At 50.7% G+C, this 18,620-nt stretch overlaps 2 protein-coding genes across 12 annotated transcripts in view; one reads left to right on the top strand and one right to left on the bottom strand.

Annotated features, from left to right (window-relative positions):
* Nucleotides 1-314: 314 nt before the first annotated feature.
* Nucleotides 315-16,342, bottom strand: GSTZ1 (glutathione S-transferase zeta 1). 9 transcript variants are annotated; one of them, XM_010588771.3, is made up of 12 exons: nt 16,168-16,342; nt 15,831-15,892; nt 13,422-13,506; nt 13,094-13,145; nt 10,936-11,003; nt 10,351-10,431; nt 9,867-9,992; nt 8,661-8,739; nt 8,070-8,122; nt 7,212-7,261; nt 5,900-6,046; nt 315-1,074 (listed from the first exon to the last, which is right to left on the bottom strand). In XM_010588771.3, exons 1-11 carry the CDS (start codon nt 16,180-16,182, stop codon nt 5,920-5,922), a joined length of 798 nt encoding a protein of 265 aa, XP_010587073.1. In that variant the 5' UTR covers nt 16,183-16,342; the 3' UTR covers nt 315-1,074; nt 5,900-5,919. The 9 variants fall into 9 exon arrangements, with proteins under 9 accessions (XP_010587073.1, XP_064148867.1, XP_010587076.1 ...); XM_064292797.1 differs by having other exon boundaries at nt 13,422-13,484; nt 14,881-15,892; nt 16,168-16,226; XM_010588774.3 differs by having other exon boundaries at nt 13,422-13,484; nt 16,168-16,218.
* The window catches only part of POMT2 (protein O-mannosyltransferase 2), a 59,395-nt gene continuing 57,070 nt past the window's right edge, over nt 16,296-18,620 (top strand). For all 3 annotated transcript variants that reach the window (XM_023546412.2, XM_010588770.3, XM_003408790.4), the window contains exon 1: nt 16,296-16,900. In XM_023546412.2, the coding sequence (XP_023402180.2) occupies nt 16,443-16,900 (458 nt within the window). In that variant the 5' untranslated portion in view covers nt 16,296-16,442. The remainder of the gene's footprint in view (nt 16,901-18,620) is intronic.

Genomic DNA, 18,620 nt, shown 5'->3' with positions numbered 1-18,620 from the left:
CTTTCCTCTGCAACCTACTTTAGAGACTGAAGTAGAAAGGAGGAAGGGATCTAAAATAATTGTAAGCTAAATTAATGTAACCTGCCCACCAATCTCCACCAAAACCGACAATAAAAAGCCTAGGCAGGTTACATGTAGGTAGGGATCTTTCATGATTTATGTTTGGGTATGCTGAATGTAACATATCATCGATAACTCCTAACATGTTTAATATTATTTTTTTAACTTTTAGAAGCACTTATATCAGTGATATTGACAATGACATAGCTCAGTTAGGACAACATAAGGCAGCTCAAAAATTGCAACTCTTGACATTCAGTCTTGATAGTTTTTTCTTTAATTCTACTTTAGATGAAGGTTTACAGAACTAGCTTCTAATTAAACAGTTGGCACACATATTGTTTTATGACATTGGTTAACAACCCCACAACATGTCAGCACTCTCCCTTCTCAACTTTGGGTTCCCTATTACCAGCTTTCCTGTCCCCTCCTGCCTTCTAGTCCTTGGGTCTGGGCTGGTGTTCCCCTTTAGTCTCATTTTGTTTTATGGGTCTGTCTAATCTTTGGATGAAGTGTGAACCTCAGGAATGAACAGTCTTGATAGTTTTTAACCCATGTAGTTCTGGCTTAAACTCAGCAGCAATCTTAGTTCAGAGTATTCTCCCAAAGTGGAGTGATGCCTGCTTGTGATCTTGGAATCCAGAGCTAATTAAGTTATGTTTAAAAGTTAGGAGGAACCAGTTAAATGTTTAAATCAAGTGCTTATTTTATGAATATGCATATCCACCTGCTTGTCCAATAGTTTTATTACTTTTCTTAATGGGTATGTAAAATTACTTTGGGACAAAATTCTGTATTTTTTGCTTTGTTCTCAGGTATTTCCTGGCAGCACCTCCCTCCTGCTTTTGTCTTTCTAAATTATTTTCTAGAACTGATTACTTCCATGGAGTTGGAAGACCTTCCACATCTTCTTCATCCATTGCAGCCAGTCCCACTCCAGGAAGACCCCCTCTTTTGTGGCCTCCATCATATCAGGATTAGGTGTCCACTGGTTATTCTTCACAGATCTGACAACTGATAGGGAAATAAAGAAGGACTTGACTTTACCACTTACTCACCCTTTTGAGAGAGAAGCCCCTACTGGAAAACCTCACCTAAGAAGTTGATTGTCTTGTATTAGGAGAGATACTATACATCTGACCCCTGAATATAAGAATTTATTTGTGGACTTGAGTCACAGAGAAGATAGTTTTCAAAGCCCTTTATGGAAGTTTACTTATTGTAAGCCTTGGAGCCATTTGGTCTGACCTCTAGAGAAAAGTCTGTGTACTTGTGGAGACACTTGCTCCTTCATATTTCAGAGCCCACAAAAAGGAATTATTATGAGAATGGGAGGATAAGGACATTCAGGGAGGGAAGAGGAAGAAGGACATTTTTAAAGATAACACACATTTATGGACAAAGACTAGTCACATCAGTAGGTACTGGGATCACAGAGGTGAGTCAAAGGTGAAGCTCTAGAGAAGGGAACCCTGCTTTCGCGCAGGGAAGATAGTTTAGAAATGTTACATCCTCTTACTCACTAGAGCAAAGCTAAGTTTTGAGAATAGAGAAGAGGGCTCTTTTTCTATCCCACGTAGCCAGCCCTAGGTTCCTAGAGGAAGGTTCACTGTGGGGAGGGGCTGAAATCCTCAAAAATCTCAGGTCTCCACATCCCTGCAGAGCAGAGCAGCTGACCTCGTTGCCAAACTGGATTCCATGGAGGCCCTAGGGCTGGGTAATAGGATGGCCTCACTCTAACTCTCAATACTGCAGACCCAGAAACCAGAGGGACTGGTCCCTCCTCTCTTGTGAGCTGTGGTCATTCAGTAAGACCAGAACCTCTGCTTATCCCCCCTACACACATGTGCCTTTCCCATCCCCTGTTGGCTTCCTGGTCCTGCCTTCTCTGAAGCCTTCCCAATTCCATTCTCCCAGCTTTTCTGACGTCCTCACAGCTCCAGTCTCCAAATCCCACAGGAGATACCAGAAAAGTTCTTGCAGGCTCTTGAGAGCAGAGGCTCTCCTTGGTTCTGGATCAAGGAGGAGGCAAGGGAAGGGTCCAGCTTGAGACCAGCTTGTGTTGCTACAGACTGTGTGGAACTCTCCACATCTTAGGCTCTAGTTTTACAATACAGAAATCTCACTGAGTATCTGTTCATGGTGATGGAAAATTTGGCAACAGATATGATGATGGTTTCACAACATGACTAATGTAATCAATGTCATGGAATTGTTCATGTAAAAAATGTTGAATTGACAAATGTGGTGTTATATATTTTTACAACAACAACAAAAATCTTTCACAAAAACATTAGATAAGGAGACAGACTGTTGTCCTCTGAACGCCAGTGTAGCGGGGAATAGCTGGGAACCGGAAAAGTTTAGTACTTCCTCTGGGGGACACAGGTGATGGGGGGAGGGGGTAGTGCTCGTGAGAACCAGCATTTTCCAGGTGAGTCACCTTAAATGAGCCCAGAGCAAGTTTCATTGACTTAGACATATTTGTTTTTGTAGGTCTGCCTAGGATTAGAGAAAATGAGATGAGAAAGGAAGGCCTCTCGGGTCCTAGACTCCAGGCATCTCTGGTGCTTCTATGTTCAGCCCAAAGGAAAAACCTACCTTCCTCACTCACCCAGGGCTGGCTATTCGCATTACATTTGACACATATCAGAATACTCCTGTTGAACTATGGGGACCGCTTGGGAAAAATATGTAGGATGAGTTTTATGCATTAGATGAGGGGTGTTTTTTTAATAATGTTTGATAATTGAGACTGCTTCACTTCTTTATCTGGTTTGTTGTTGTTAGGTGCTGTTGAGTTGCTTCCAACTCATAGCGACCCTATGCACAACAAAACAAAACAATGCCCGGTCCTACAACATCCTCACAAGCCCCCACAGTACAACAAACTGACAAATGTGTGGGGGTTACCTGGTTTAGATTTCCTTAAAATTCATTAAGTTTTTGCCACCAGTTTTAGGATGGCTGTTGGAGGCACAGGTTAAACAGGTTAATATCCTGATACCGTATAGGAGGAGACTTGAGTTGAAATATGTTAACTCTTAGAACTTATCCTGGAACAGAGAGACAAAAAGATAGGCAACGATACACAATGTTCAGTGGTAGAGTTAGAGCCTGTCAATCAAACTGGTGTCCTTCTTAGGAGTACGTGGACGGACAGAAACTCAGTAAGAACAGGGGCCATGTCTGTCATATTCCCTGTCATTCTTCCACACATCCCAGCTTCCAGCTTGGTAGGAGTCACTCAGGAGGACTCACTGCTTGTTGATGAATTAAATGGAGGAAGTGGTAAATCCATTACTAGCTGGCATAGCCATCAGGTTGTTGTAGGAAAAATCTCAGTTCATCCCCTTATTATACTTAACTCACTGCTGTTGAGTCAGATTTATTAGTTCACTGTAAAATAATGCAGGGCAGTGGGAGGGATCTGTCTCTGTACCTCGTCCTAGATGTGGATTCTATCTAGTTCTCTCACTTCCCAGAAGTCTCTTGGGCTTCTCTGTTGCTTAGAGATAAAACCGGAGGAGGAAGAAGGTGGAGAGACCCTGCTTCCCTGGTAACCTTAGCTGTGCTGGAAATCAGTTCAGGTCAGTTGGGCTCACATAGGAGCCTGTTGGTGAGAGGCAGAGCCAGCTGCCTCCTGACTCCTGGGAAAGTGGCAGCAGCCCCTTACCTGGTCAACCTGTGACCCTGAGGCTTGCCTTCTTGCTTCTCTGATCCCACCATCTCTTCAGAGCCAGGGAGGAACCCTGCTATGGGAGTTGTAGGGGCACAAGCTGAAGTGTGGGGCCACCCTCATTCCCCCTACATTTATTCTATCTTTAAAAACCACAGGAGGTTTTTTAAAAAAATTATTGTTGTAAATATATATCTAACTTATTTGCCAATTCAACATTTTTCAGGTGTGCAATTTAGTAATATTACATTAATCATGTTGTGCAACCAATACCAGTATCTGTTGCCAAATATCCCAACACCATAAACAGAAACTCACTGCTTCCTAAGCAATGACTCCCCCTTTTGCCCTCCCGCCCGCCCCGGTAATCACTAATAAACTTTACTCTCAATGCATCTGCCCATTCTTGTTATTTCATGTAGGTGAGATCACACAATATTTGTCCTTTAAACCACAGGATTTATAATCACCTTCAGTTTTGAGTAGGAGATAATGATTCCTAATCCCTGGGTTGAGTTTATTCTCAAGTAAAGGTTTCTTGGAGAAAGCCCAGGTGAGCCTTATCTGTTATGCATTGAATTGTGTCCCCCCTCCCCCATACTTGTGGCTATAATCCCATTTGGGAATAGGGTTTTCTTTGTTATGTTAATGAGGCCATATCAGTGCTGGGTGTGATTTAAGCCAATCATCTTTGAGATACAGAAAGAGCAGATTAGGCAGAGAAGGAAGCATAGACAATGGGGGAGGACACATGCTACATGAAGATCGCCAAGGAATTTCTGTTACAGCAACACTAAGAAACTCATAGATTTATCTAACAAGACAGATCTGGAATAATTTGAGGAAAAGGGTCAAGATGGCAGCAGGACATAACAGGAGAAACTGCTGAGACTTTCTCATCACTGTTGTGTCCACCTACCCTTCCTCTGCTTCTCTCTGGCTTTGCCAGGACAAACCCACCTGGAGAAAAACAGTGCCCCGCTTTGGTCATTTTAGAGCCTGGAACTCAGGTCAACTAAGAAAGAAAGAGGCCACAAAGGATGAGAAGAGAGAAGAGGTGCCCTAGGATTACAGCTGGGTCACAGGGACTCATGGCTGAGAAAGATGGCTTCCACTTGAACAAGACTCATATACCTTAGTTCCGGTTTAACTTCAGCCATGGCGGGAAAATGAAATCTCAAAGATGGGATGTAAAAGGCCATCTTGTTTCACCCAGCCGCTACCCCAATCGTCCTGCAACATCTCTGCCAAGAGGTGATGCTGGTTCTGGCTGAACACTGCTGGAGAGGAGAATGTGCCCCCTCCAGGGTAGCCATGGGAAACTGCTGCTTGGGTGGTCTCCTGAGCTGGCTGGTCAGTAGCTTATGGAGGAGCCTGCCTCTAGTTTCCAGAGCCATTCATGATAAGATCTTCTGCCAAGTACCTAATCCCGGGGCTGCTCCAGAGGATGCTCCCTTGCAGATGAGGGACTGGGTTGGGAGGGCCACCTTCCCTCTCAGAGCTGGAATGGAACACTTAACAATGGGATCTTTCCTAGCCCTGGGAACTCAGCTGATCTCAAAATGCTTTCTTTCCTGATTCTTAAATCTCTTCTCCACTTGGATCTTGTGTGATTGTCTCAAGCAAATAAGGCTTGGGCCTATTTCTCTTACTTGTCCTTAGGGACCAGGCCTGCCACAGAGTAGGCAAGTGGCTGGCTGGCTTCCTCTCCTGATCCATACACGGCGGGGAATCCTGCTAGGGTGGAGAGTGTTCATATTCTAGAACCCAGCTCAGCCCTAGCTGAACAACTGGGAGTCCCAGGCTTCAGTTCAAATGACCAAATTTCAGTGCAGGCATTCTTTGGAGTCAGGTCACTATAATAGGGGACGGCTCTGCATGTTTTAAAATTGCCAGGCGTTTTAATCTACATCCTCATTTCATCTTCATGACTACCCCATGACAGAGATAGCAGTTATTGCTCCTGGGACCCATTCCTGGCCTCCCAGCACCCCTACTCTACCCATTTGACAGAAGAGGGGACTAAGGGAGAAAGAGGTTCAGAGGGATGGTAGATCCATGGCTAGAGTTCAAGTCTCCTGTCTCAGTTAGGTTTCCAGACCTGTTCAGCCCACCCAGCTTCTGCTCCTAGCCCCCTGCCCCCTCCTCGCATTCTCATACCAGTGGGGCAGTTTTGGGAGCTAGGCCCTCATCTCAGGGGGCGTATCTGGCTGCCGGCAGGGATGAGTCACTTGGAAGGCCTCCAAGGCCAGCAGAGTCTTGTTGATGCGGCTGATGGTAGGGTAAAGAGTGACCTCCACCTTGTACCTGTGGCAGAGAAACACCCACATAAGCCATGGTCTGCAGGGGCGCAGGAAGGCTGCTCTGTGAGCATCAAGAGAAGCACAAAGGCAGGGCTGGATGAGGTCCGCAGGGCAGGCCAGAGGAGGACTAGGAAGATGACTTTGGCAGGGGGAGCCTTATTCACAGATAGCCCTCTGGAAATGGTCAGGCCTTGTGCAGTATTGCTTGGCATTTCTGTCACCTACTGCTCCAAAAACAAAAGACCAAACCAGTTGCAGCTGAGTATCCTCCAATCATGGTGACCCCATGTGTGTCAGAGTAGAATTGTGCTCCACAGGGTTTTCAATAATTGTTTTTGGAAGCAGGTTGCCAGGCCTTTCCTCTGAGGCACCTCTGGATAGACTTAGAACTGCCAGCCTTTTAGCAGCCGAGCATGGTAACCATTTGCACCACCCCAGGACTACTGCTGTTCTAAGCAATGGCTAGTTGTTGAGGACCTAGGGTCACTATGAGTCGGAATCAACTCGACTGCAAGAGTATTACATGGAAGGCACAGTGCTAGGCCGTTACATATACAGACTGTCTCTCCACCCACATCACGGGCTTCTTCAGGGACAAGGAACGTGTCCTATATTTCCATATCCCCAGTGGTGCCTAGTGCGGTGCCGTCCATAGAGAAGTACTCACTCATGCCCTATGGAAGGGCCGACGGAGGGAAAAAAGAGGTGGAGTTTACTGCCAGGCACAGACACACCGACATACCCTGTCTAGGGGCAGAAGGCAGGTGCTCTTGGGGTGGCTTCTTACAGAGATGTCCACCAGGTGAGCCACCTTAGGAACAGGGGCAGTACATGATCACCTGGGCTGCGGTGGTTGTGGCAATTCACTCATTTCTTCCATCCCTGATTCTTCCAGGCCAAAGTGAGCTCCTTGGCCAGTCCAGGTGAGTCTCTGCAGGAAATGCTCCCTCATTGACTGAGGTGGGGGCCTGACTGTGGGAGGAGGCTGGGTGTTTTGCCAGGGAGAAGACAGCAGGAGGAGGGAGGGAAGCCTCCTCTCTGTGCCATTTGGCATCCCAAGGGCAAGCAGAGGTTAGCTCATGGGGAGCTCCGCAGCACATTTCTGCTAAGCTGCTGAAGAGAAAGTGAGTTCCTCATTGTTGGAGGTATTCAAGCTATCTTTTACTTACCTTTCAGCATTTGCCACCTGAGGCACCAGACACAGATCAGCCATGGAAACCTGAAAGGGGGCAGGTCTGTGTTAGTGTGTACACCCCCAGACCCCGCTAATGGCATGGGGGAGTCTTCTGGCAACTTGAGAGGGTAACTCTTGACATCCCCATCAGACTCTGACTCTTCCACCCCATCCCTGCCCCTTGACCTGTCTCCCAGACCTGCCTGGGTCTGCCCTCCATAGCTGAAGCTTCTCCCCAGGCCATGCTCTAGTTGCCCTGACAACGAGCTCTATGGGTGGCCAGAGAAGACTTGAGTCTTGAGTTGGTGGATATTACTGGGCTTGTTAAAAATGCCATCAACAGGCACTTAGGGAGGGCTCCCAGCAGTGAGGAGATGTCTCAGGCTAGGGGTGGGGGACCCTGGAACTCAAACTACCATAGGTCCAAGGCCTTAACCTGTAGGATCAAAGGCACCTGAATCCTAGATCTCAGATTTGGGTGGGAATGCAGACATCATACAATCTAGTCACTAATTGGATGCCTGGATCACCTCATCATCTCAGAGATGAGGTCTTCCAGCTTGAATACCTCCAGGAATGAGAAACTCACTTTCTCTTCAGATTGCTTAGCAGGAATGTGCTAAGGAGATGCCTATGAGCTAACATCTGCTTGCCCTTGGGATGCCAAATGGCACAAGGAGGAGGACTGTAGGTCCCTGGCCCTCACCCCACCCACTACAGATGCCTCCTCAGGAAGCCCTCTGAGCTGGGCCTGCCTCTGGGGTAGAGGGAGATGGCTGAATCTAAATGGGAGAGCCGAAGCCTGAGGTCAGCACGAGGGAGGTCTTGGTGGGCTGGTCACAGGGGGGCTTACCTCATCTCCCACACAGTACTTCCCCGCTGTGCTCTGCAGGATCTTCTCCAGAGCTGTGGGGAGACCACATGAATAATCTTAGTCTGGGCACAGAAAGGGGACATCAGCCTTGACTTCCATAGCTATTGAATGGGCAGCTATCTGAGTGACAGGCTGGGCCACTGAGGGCATGTGTGCTGAGGGGACATGGCAGCCAAGTCTGGGAAGAGTTGAGAGGGACAAGATGATGTTTCCCTCAGCTCCTCAAGCGGTCACCATTCCTTTCCCTCACAGTGGCCAGCAGCAGCTCTCATGCTGATGGGGTTTGCCTTTTGCTGGCCTTTATTTCCTGGGCAGTGGGCAGTAAAGCAGAGGCTGGACTGTCTAAAGAGCTGTGGGTCTTAGGCACAAAGGCTCCCAAAAGTGCCAGAGTTTGAGGCCAGGAATGAATGCCCACCCAACCCACTGCCTTCACAGCCCTGCCATCACCCAAGCCACTGTCAGGACCAAAGTAGCCTGGGAGGATATTTCAAATGACCAGGCCCCTGCGTGTGTGGAGCCGTTTCTCTGAGTGACCACCTCAGCTGGCAGGAGTAAGGAGTAAGGACTCACCATTAAAGCCAGTATTGATGACCTTCTGGGCCCAGGCCAGCCCGCTCTCCTGACCCACTTGCTTCAGGACAGACAGATTCTGTGCAGTCCAAGGAAAATGTGTGATTGGCTTGGGGAGCCAGGCTGGGCCTGTCACCTCAGCTGAGCCCCCAAGGGAAGCTTGGTTCCTGCCTGCCTATGGCTGTGCACCTATACCCCTGGACTCCATAAGCTCACTTGCTCCCACCAGGACCCTGAGGTTGGAGGGAGTTAACAGTCCCAGCAGCCACCTTCTCAGGCCGCCAATGGCCCCTGTAGTCTGAAAGCCGTGTGATGTGAGGGAGATGTGCAAGGCAGGGGGCATGGAGAGCTGCCATGGCTAGGGCAGGTGTGGCTATAATCTGAGGCCTAGCTCCCTTGCACCCAATGCTTCTCCCTTAGGTGGGCCTTTCAGAGGAGGGAGTGTGATGCAGGGTGGGCAGGATAGGGTGGCACAGAGGACTGGCTTCCAGGGGCTTTGTACCACTGGAGCCATTTCACTTTGGGCTACAGTTCCTTCATCTGTAAAACAGGGCCGTCTGTTTGCTCCAGCCTCCTTTGTTGAAAAGACAACATGACATGGTGGGGGGCTGTGGGGGAAACACACAAGTACACAGTTGGGGGTCCCAGACTCTGGTCCGTGCTCTGCCACTAATTAGATGAGTGATTCCACCTCTCTGGGGCTATTTCCTCAGTCACAAATCAGGGGTTAACACACATGAATTATTTTAATACTTCCTTTTCCAGTTTTACTAGTGAAAACTTTTTCCAAACAAAACCTTAGAGAATCTCAATATATGATATGAAACAGCCAGAAAGGAGGTTGCTCTGGGTAAGGTGGAGGCCTGGGCCTCAGCCTGCTCAGCCTTTCCCTTGTCACCCTGGCCCTTTCCCCACCCCGAGTACCTCTAGCGAGTCCTTGGAATCCTATCCTCGTCTGGAACACAGTCTGGGACCCACTGGACTGGATGACTTCTGGGCTCCTTCCTTCTCTCTGCCACTTGGTCTAGGTCCAAGTCCCCATGAACCTCTCTCTGTCCTCCTGCCACTCCCACCCCCAAGCCGGATACCTACCGTGGGCTCCCCACAGTCAGTGCGGGAATGTTCGAAGGTCAGTGTGTAAGGCGATGTCAGTGTGAGAGGGTGGTAGTGTGAGTGTGCAAGGGTGCAGAGCTGCAAATGCCATACCTGCAGGGGCTGGATGCCGCTAGCAACGAGGTCCGAAATCATGCGCACGGTGGCCCTCTGCTTTGGGTTCTGAGGCAGGAGTCGCGGAGTGGGCCGAGTCTCCTCCAGGTACTCAATGATGGCCAGCTGTCCAGAGAGAAGCAGTGAGGCAGGGAGAGAGCCCCAGACCCCTAGACAGGAGGGGACAGGGCCAGCAAACTTCCTCCTCCTCTCCCTCCTCAGCTTGAGCCCCATAAAGCCAAGAGGCTCTCCAGTGGGGAGGGCTCTGGTTCTACAGAACTTGGATCCCCGGGTGCTTGAGTTTCCCCTCAATTCCCAGAGCAACTTCTCTCTCTTCCTTTCTCCTTTCCTCCCTCAGACAAATATTTATCCAGCCCTTACTGTGTGCTAAGCACCTTGGCTGCACACAGGCAAGGTAGAGATACAAGGCTGTCTGGTTCAGGGTGCTGCTTTCATGAGGAGCCTTCTCCAAACCCACACTCACTGACTGGCTAATGGTGAGTCCATCAATCTTCAGGGCTGGCACTTGCTTCATGGGATTCAGTGCCTGGAATTCTTCAGAGAACTGTGGAGACAAGGCCCTGGTGAGCTGAGTGGTCTGGCCTGAGTTGGCTAGAGGGGAACCAGTCAAGCTGGAGGACCCCAGGTCTGTCACACCTCCTTGCCCAGGGGAAGGCCCTGGCTCCTAGGCCCAGCAGCCCTGAGGGGTACGTGTACCCCAGCCCCCAGTGGCTGCTGAGCTACAGGCTTCATTCCAACAGCCCGCTGTGTGCTTTTCCCTGTGTCTCATAGTGCGGTCACCAAGCTCCTACCCAGTCGGCCACCCACCCCTACTGGAGTCAGGCGTTGGAGAGGCTGGGCTGTGGTGTGGGGCCTGGAACCTGGGCTCTTACCAAGGCTCCTCTAGCTGCACAGCTCTCCGCCATGTCTCAAAGGGAGCGCGAGAGCCTCCCCCAGCTGTGCAGACCAGAGTGCACAGGTTCACCTTGGGGGCAGAAGTCTGCACACCCTGCCTGGTACCTCCCCGAGGCACCTTTCCCACATCTTGGCCCTAGGGTGGCCTCCTTACCTGCTGCCCCCCATCCTTCACAAGATTGACAGGCACCGTCTCATAGTCAATGCCTTTCAAGGCTAGAGCTAGGGGAGACACAGACGGCATAGTCAGGGGACAGCCTCTGGCTGCCGTCCCAAGGGAAGAGCCCTTCCCAGGGCACGTGAGGCTCCAGAGGGAGGTTTCTGCATGCTGCTGGGTGCTCACGGCCCAGGTTGGCTCTATCCCCTTCTCGCCAGCTTTCCTGGCACTATCCACTCCCCTACCAGGTCCATGATGCTCTGCCTCTCTCTCCCTGAACTCTTAGCGCCCTTACTCTCTGCAGCCTCAACAGGGCCCTCATGTCCCTTGCATGGTGCTACAAAGATGTGTGCCTGGACCCATCAACCTGGCAACTATGGTCAAACAGCAGGGGTATGTCCTGTTCATCCCTCCCCTCTCCACCCCCCACCCTGGAGCTTAAACAGTCACAGTGGTGAGCAGGGCTCATTTGTAAGAGACATGCCAGTGCTCCACCGTGAAGGTGTCTAAGGGACAGCTCCCCAAAGGAAGGTGCTGATCTTGCTCAAGTGACCACACAGCACGCACAACCAGAGGACACTTTTTCTGTTTAGCAAAGTATCCCTTTCAATTCTCTCTGGTAAACTCTGTTCTCAGGGCTGCTGACCATAGATTCCAAGCAGGACATCAGTGCTCTTTGGTGGTCTCAGAGCATTTGCTGGGACTCCCAATGCCTGGATTTCTTCTCCATTCCCTCTGGAAATTTTCCTTGGGAAGGGGAGGTCAGTAAACATGTTTGGGTCAACCCCAGTGGAGAAGACTGTGTGCATGCACGCACGTTTGTGTGTTAAAAGGTGATCCCCAACAACCCATTGCCGTGGAGTTGATTCCAACTCATAGTGACCCTATAGGACAGAGTAGAACTGCCCCACAGGGTTTCCAAAGAGCAGCTGGTCGATTTGAACTGCCAACTTTTTGGATAGCAGCCAAGCTCTTAACCCCTGCTCCACAGGGCTCCCAAAAGGTGATAGCCAATCCCAAAGCCAAGTGCAAAGAAGTGAGGGGAGGAGGACAAGAGGAAACCTAGTCTGAAGAGAGCCTGCGAAGTGCCAGGCTCCTGCTCAGCGCTCAGCAGCTCCACTCTGGAGGTGGAAGGGGTTGGGGAAGAGGGAACAGGCCAGTGCATACAGGCCCTACAGTCAGTGCTAGCACTGCTCAGCTTCTGGCCCAGTCAGGGGGGATGGGGGATCTCCTTGGAGAAGGGTTATCTCTGCACCTCAGTGCCTTGTCTGGCTGACTTCAGCAAATACCAGATGACTAAAGGGTGGGAAGAAGGGTCACGGAAGATACCTTAGCTATTATTAGGGCCAGGCTCTGGAGCCAGGCTGCCTGGGTTCAAATTTCATCAAATTCATTTGCTAACTTATGGCCTTGGGCAAGTAACTTAGACAACCTCTGTGCCTCAGTTTCCTCATGTGACAGGCAGCATAATGTAAGAACACAGACTCCGGGGCCATACTACCTGCGTTCAAATTCCAGCTCTGCCTCTTACTGCATGACCTTGGGCAAGTGACTTAACCCCCCTGTACCTCAGTTTCCTCATCTGTACCTCCCTCCCCGGACTGCTGAGGTTGAAATGGAATCATGCACACAGAAGCTCTCAGCACAGAGTGCTCCCTCATTGTGAGCTGCTGTGATAATGACCTTTGCCAAGGGCTCTGTTAAGCTGAGGGAGGGGAATAAACTCAGAATAAACCAGACGGCTCTAGTTTCTGATTTACTGGGGTTGAGACAGACCAGTTTTGTTTAACTTGTCAGACCAGATAAGAACTAACAGAGGCCACCTGTTCCTCTGCCAGTTACCAGGGGCCTTTGGATTTTGTAAGCCTACTTTAAACATGGTTGCTAAGGGCCTTTGGAGAGCAGTATGGGGAGAGGTATCAGTCCTCAGGGAAAAAATAACTTGTTCCCTCCTACCCCCACTCCTCTTGTTGGACTTTTGGGTGGAGGTGCCATTCAGGGACAGGGTAGGAAACTGAGGATGCTGGTTGCTGGGGGAAAGCCTCCCTGACAAAGCACCCCTTTTGTCACTGGCCAGCTCTGCACCCAAGGCTCCTTCCCCCCACCCCACCCCACCCAAACCAGGTGCTCAGTCTGATGGAGGCACAGCTCTTACCAATTCGAACTCTCCATGAGCAGGAGCTTTGGAAATAGGAGTACAGGATAGGCTGAGGAGACAACAAGGGCGTGCATTAATCCATACTCAGTGGGTTCCTGGCCCCAGAAGCCCCCTGGAGAAGGGGCACCCCACCAAGGTACTCCAAGCCTGCACTGTTTTCTGCCATTCTGCCAGGCCTCCTTCCTCAGAGCTGTGCCTGAGCAACTCTGGGTCAGCAGCCCCAGCAGTCATATGGCGTCCCGTGACTCCAAACTTTGCTGGCACGTGTACCTGAAGTTGGAGAGGCCCCCCAAAGATGCAGCCAGCCTAGGAGTGCCTTCCTTACCTTGCTGGACTCAGCCATTGTGCCACCAGTGACTTTCAAGCTCCCAGGAAATCTCTCACAGAACTGCAGGGCAGGGGGAGGAACTCTGAGGGGGTGGATCCCATGAGTCAGTGGAGAAACTGGCCTAGATAGGTGCCTGGGGAACTTTGACTGTGGTCAGAAAGGGCATCTCTTTCCAACCTCTGGCAAGTTGCACATGCAAATAGCATCCAACTTCCTGATGGAGCTAGGTTTGATGTCCCATGCAGACAGGGTGGCCTAGTTTTCAGGGAGTAGTTTGTGTGCTGCAGGGCTGGAAGCTGGCATACCTGGGCTCTGTCCTGGTGCAGGAGCCACTTCCCAGCCCACAGAGCAAGGTGACTATGGTGGTGTGCTGACCCATAGGACAAGAGAGCTGAGTGCCTTCAGGCTGAGGTTTACGGGCATAGTGGGGAGCCCCCAGGCAATTAGTGGCAGAGCTAAAGAGCTTTTTAACATTTGCCTGAGCAGAGCAGAGGCTGGGCCAGCCCAAGAGGCCTGAGGGCCCGAGAGCCATGGAGAGGCCTGTCTGCCAGCACAGCTGAGAAGAAGCTGTCCTGACCTAAGAACTATATCCTGAGTCACCCTGATCCTGAATTGTAACCTGTTACTTCTCTAATAAAATCCATAATCGTATTGTCTGTGAGTTCTGTGAGACCACTGTAAAGAATTATAGAACCCAGCAGAGAAGTAGAGAGTACCATGAGAGGGAGAACTGGTGTCAGAATCGGTAAAAAGGTTGGAGGGTGGGGGTATGGCTGGCCTCCACCTCGCGGGAGTCAGCCTTGGGCTGATGCTGATAATGACTCCTTCTCCTTGCCCTGGTGAAGTCAGATGAGGTCTGGTGCTGCCACCAAGCTATTTTTACAGTTGGTGCCATTTTTTTTACACCAGCATTTCAAAGCAGGACCCAGGACAGAGTCCCCAGTGATTGTTGTTGTTGGGTGCAGTAGAGTCAATTCTGACTCATAAGCAGCCCCATGTGACAGAGTAGGATGGCCCCATAGGGTTTTCTTAGCTGTAATCCCTACAGAAGCAAATTGCTAGGTCTTTCTTCCTTGGAGCCACCGGGTAGGTTCAAACCGCCAACCTTTTGGTTAGCAGCAGAGCGCTTAACTGTTGTACCACCAGGGCTCCTTCACCAGTGATTAGCACTCTTGAGTCTTCAGGCAGACATACAAACGTCCATATGAATGGAAGAAGAAAGAACTCAATAGAGTTTCTCAGATCACCTCTGTCTACCACCCCTGACCACAGACATTTCACTGGAGTTCCCTCTCCCCTCTGACACCAGGCACACCAAGCTGCTTTCTGAACCTGCTTTCATCATCCCTGCACACCAACTCCAACTCAGGGTTCTAAGCAGGCAAGGGTACAAGTGCAAACCCAGGCCCTCCAAGATGATTCCTGAGCCTGGGAATCTAGGCTCTTTTGAAGGTACCTTTTGTGGGGAAAGTGAAGATGGTCCTGGCATGCAGGACAGTTGACAGGTAGTTAAGTGTCCTTAGAAGAGGAGTTGGGTGACCAAAACTGGATGCTCCTTAGCTAGAGGTGCAGCCCCTTCCCTACCTGGCCAGGTTGGAGGGGCCAAGTAGGGCCAAGAGGCAGAGACTGTTGGTGAGAAATAGACCACTGGAGAGAAGCAAACATTAGCTTAGCTCCCTGGAAAAATGCCTTTCCAATTTGCTTCATGTTACACCTTTGACCTATAATGAAGGTGATCACAGAGTCACGGTAAATGTCCCCATTATGTCTCTTGCTGGCTTTTAAGCAGGAAACATGAAATCTCTTAGATGTTTAATTTCTGCTTTTTCTCTTACCAGTGGCAACTATACAAACCATCATGTGTTCCTTTTCTGCATTTGTAGAGCTAAATTTTTTAAGCTCAAGTAAAATATCCATCTTATCGTCACTCCTAGAAGAATTTTGTTCCCCGTCCAATTCCGGATTCTGATTACTCTTCCAGATTTTATTTTTAAACTGTCTCTTACACATGGTTTTTGAGAAAAACCGCTAAAATCCCACCTGGAAATGGGAGGGCTATACAGTATTAAAAAACCAAACCAAATTAGTTGCCGTTGATTCCAACCCATAGCGACCCTGTATACAGTATTAAAGTGATGCTACAGCCCATCCTTCCAGCTACAAAAGCGGTCCTCAAATTTTGGCGCAAATAAGAATCATCGGGGCGCTTGTTTAACATGTAGATTCCCGAGCCCTTTTCTCTAGGTAGCTCTAGGGAGGGCCCCGGGACGGCACAAGCATGTTACAACCCAGAAGCTGTCCAAACGATTGTGATGTGCCACTGCCTTCCCTCGCCCCTGGTGCTCTTTTAAAATGCAAGCATCCCTAGAAGGCCATCCTTTAATTCTTAGGACCTGTCGGACTGACCGGCTGGGAGAGGAGCACACAGGGCTGTGCGGAAGAGAGGCGAGGGTCAACATCTGGATGCCCTGGTAAAAAAAAAAAAGGCGGGGGGAAACAGAGGGTACAATGACACGAAGCCGCCTCGCACGTTCCAGCCGAGCCCGCCCCCTCGGTTAGATCCTCTTGGAGCCGCAGCACCCAGCAGGCAGCGCGCAAACGCAGAGCGTGACCGGCGAGGCGCACTGCATGCTGGGAGTCGTTGTCGGAGTTCTAGGGCGCAGTGGGTCACCTTTGGCCCAGCCCCCGAGGAGTTCTCCCAGTGCCTGAACTAGCGCCCCCTCCGTAGGTGTGTGGCACAGACCTTCCCAGCTTGCATCTCACACTTCTAGAGAATCCTCTTCCAGGGCTGGAAACTTCGCGCCTGGAAGTCGCCGACTCGTCGCCGAGTAAGGCCCGGTGAAGAGCCCTAGCTCTCCGCTTGGTAAAGCGAGGGTTTGGACTAGGATGATTTTAACTCGCTCTTCTAGTTCGCTCCGCCCTCTCGCCACGCCCCCATTCCTGGCGCTGTTGGGAAGTGCAGTTCCTTGAGCCGGTCTTCTCTCCTGCCCTGTCTTCCCTGGTCCTACCGGTCCCGTCATGCTGTGCGACACCAGCCGCCTCCTCCCGGCCGGGGCGGCGACCACGCTTCCCGCCCAGCCCAGATCCCGGGGCTCGGCGCTCCGCTGCCGGCGGAGAGAACTACATTTCCCGGGCCACCCCGCCCTGCCCTTTTGTGACTTCTTGGCGGCGCAGCTGGCAAGACCAAGCTTCCCACCGGGCCGGAGGGTTATTCTGAGGAGGGGAAGGATGCCGCCCGTAATGGGCGGAAGCCTGGCAGGATCCGAGAGGCGCGCCCGGCGGGGTCGCTGTGGACCCCAGGCTGCTAGGGCCGTGGGCCCGGACGTGGCCGCTGAGGATGCAGCGCGAAGCCCCAAACGGCTTGTCCAGGGCTCGCGGCGCTTCAAGGCAGCCGGCGGGTGGGCCCTGCTGGCCGTGGTGACGCTGCTGTCCTTCGCCACCCGCTTCCACCGTCTGGACGAGCCACCGCACATCTGGTGAATGACGGGAGGGACCGGCGGGCACCATGGCAACCGGGGGGGTGGGAGGGACGCCGCCCGCTGATTGGCCTGAGACACGGAGGGGGCGGGACGGGGTGACAGGATTGGGGCGGGAGCTGCGGTGGAGGGGAAACTGAGGTTTCTGGTGGTTGCCTTTCAGGAGGACTCGTTTTGCTCTTGGGGGTAGCAGTGGCATTCTTAGGACCTGGGGGAAGCAGTCAGTCATCATGTCTTCCAGGTTATGCTAGAGTGTCTCATTTGGCACTTAAATTGTGGTTTTTAAAAAAGCTGCTTTGAACTTTGCAAGATTTGGAAGTTCTTAGTATAGAATTTCCCAAGCCTAAATTCTTAATCCTCAGGATGTTCAGGCATCAGCTGCGGAGGAAATTCCTAACTGAGCGCCTTCAATTTCGAGAGCAGAGCTAGTTTGAGTGTCCAGGGATGGTGACAAGGGTTCCGGAAGGCAGGTCTGTGGTTGCCGGTGAAGATTCGTATCGGTCAGATTGAAACATGGTTATGCCGGTCTATGTGTTTGTGTACTCACTAAGTGGGGGGCAGTCCATGTTTGGGAGTGGCTTTTGGTTACCTCTGGCACATCAGATAGTTCAAGACCAGCCATGTCTACGTGAGTTTTTCTGTTTTCGTAGCACGATGACAAACTGAGCAGCAGGTCACATTACCAGCTACAGCTGCCACTTGACTTAGGTGGACCATGTAATTCTTTTGGTCAGGATGTGGTGCTGGGCCTAGGAGCCAAAGAAAGCACTGATTGTTTTCTTTCTCATCGCACCTCAAGAGGTCTAAGGTGTTCCCTCCCCAGGTCCTGGGTTTGCTGCTCTCCTTTACTGCCACGTAATAAGTGTGTCCACCCTAGTACCTATAACTTCACCTTTTCTCCAGTCATTCCCTGTTAATACCCAGATCTTTTTGCCTGGAGGAATCAGGTATGAGAGGGAGAAGGGCATTTTTAGAAAGCTGAAGAGACCCATTATGTCTCCCACCTTGGCCCATATTATGTCTCCCACCTTGGCCCATATAGACCACTGTAGGGGGGCCTACAAGCAGTGTCCTCAACTAAGTTATCATCTTTTTTATGCTCTAAGGCCATGTCAGTCCAACAAGACAATCTAGAATTAAGTTGGAATCTCATAGACAGCCTCCTCCCCCTGCCCAGGCTGATCTGGGGTTTCTCACCCAGGAGTGATCAAGGAAGAATCTCAAAATTTCAAAATATGTTTATCTAACCTCCACCCCTTTAGTCCTGATCGTTACCCAGTTGGTAGCCAAGAGGAGATGAACCCTTTCTGGGAATGACTGCAGTAGGTGACCAACCTGCTTTACTAAGGTGTGTGGACCAGGGGGAGGTGAAGAGGCAGAAGTAGAGTCGGAGATCTTTTTGAGTTGAGTTTTCAGGAGCCATTTCAGTGCTTGAGAATATCAGATGCTGCCCAGTGGACACCATCAGCTTCAGTGTGGTTCAGTGGTAGAATTCTCACCTTCCATGCTGTAGACCTGGGTTCAATTCCTGGCCAACATACCTCATGCATAGCCACCACCCATCTGTCGGTGGATGCTTGTGTGTTGCTGTGATGCTGAACAGGTTTCAGTGGAGCTTCCAGACAGAAAAGCCTGGTGATCTACTTCCAAAAATCAGTCAATGAAAACCCTGTGAATCGCAACGGTCTGATCCACAACTGACAACTGGGATGGTGCAGGA

The sequence above is a fragment of the Loxodonta africana genome, chromosome 10 (assembly GCF_030014295.1).
Source record: "Loxodonta africana isolate mLoxAfr1 chromosome 10, mLoxAfr1.hap2, whole genome shotgun sequence".
NCBI lineage: Eukaryota > Metazoa > Chordata > Mammalia > Proboscidea > Elephantidae > Loxodonta > Loxodonta africana.
Note: the sequence above shows the minus strand (reverse complement) of the source record. Positions and strands in the feature narration are given on the sequence as shown.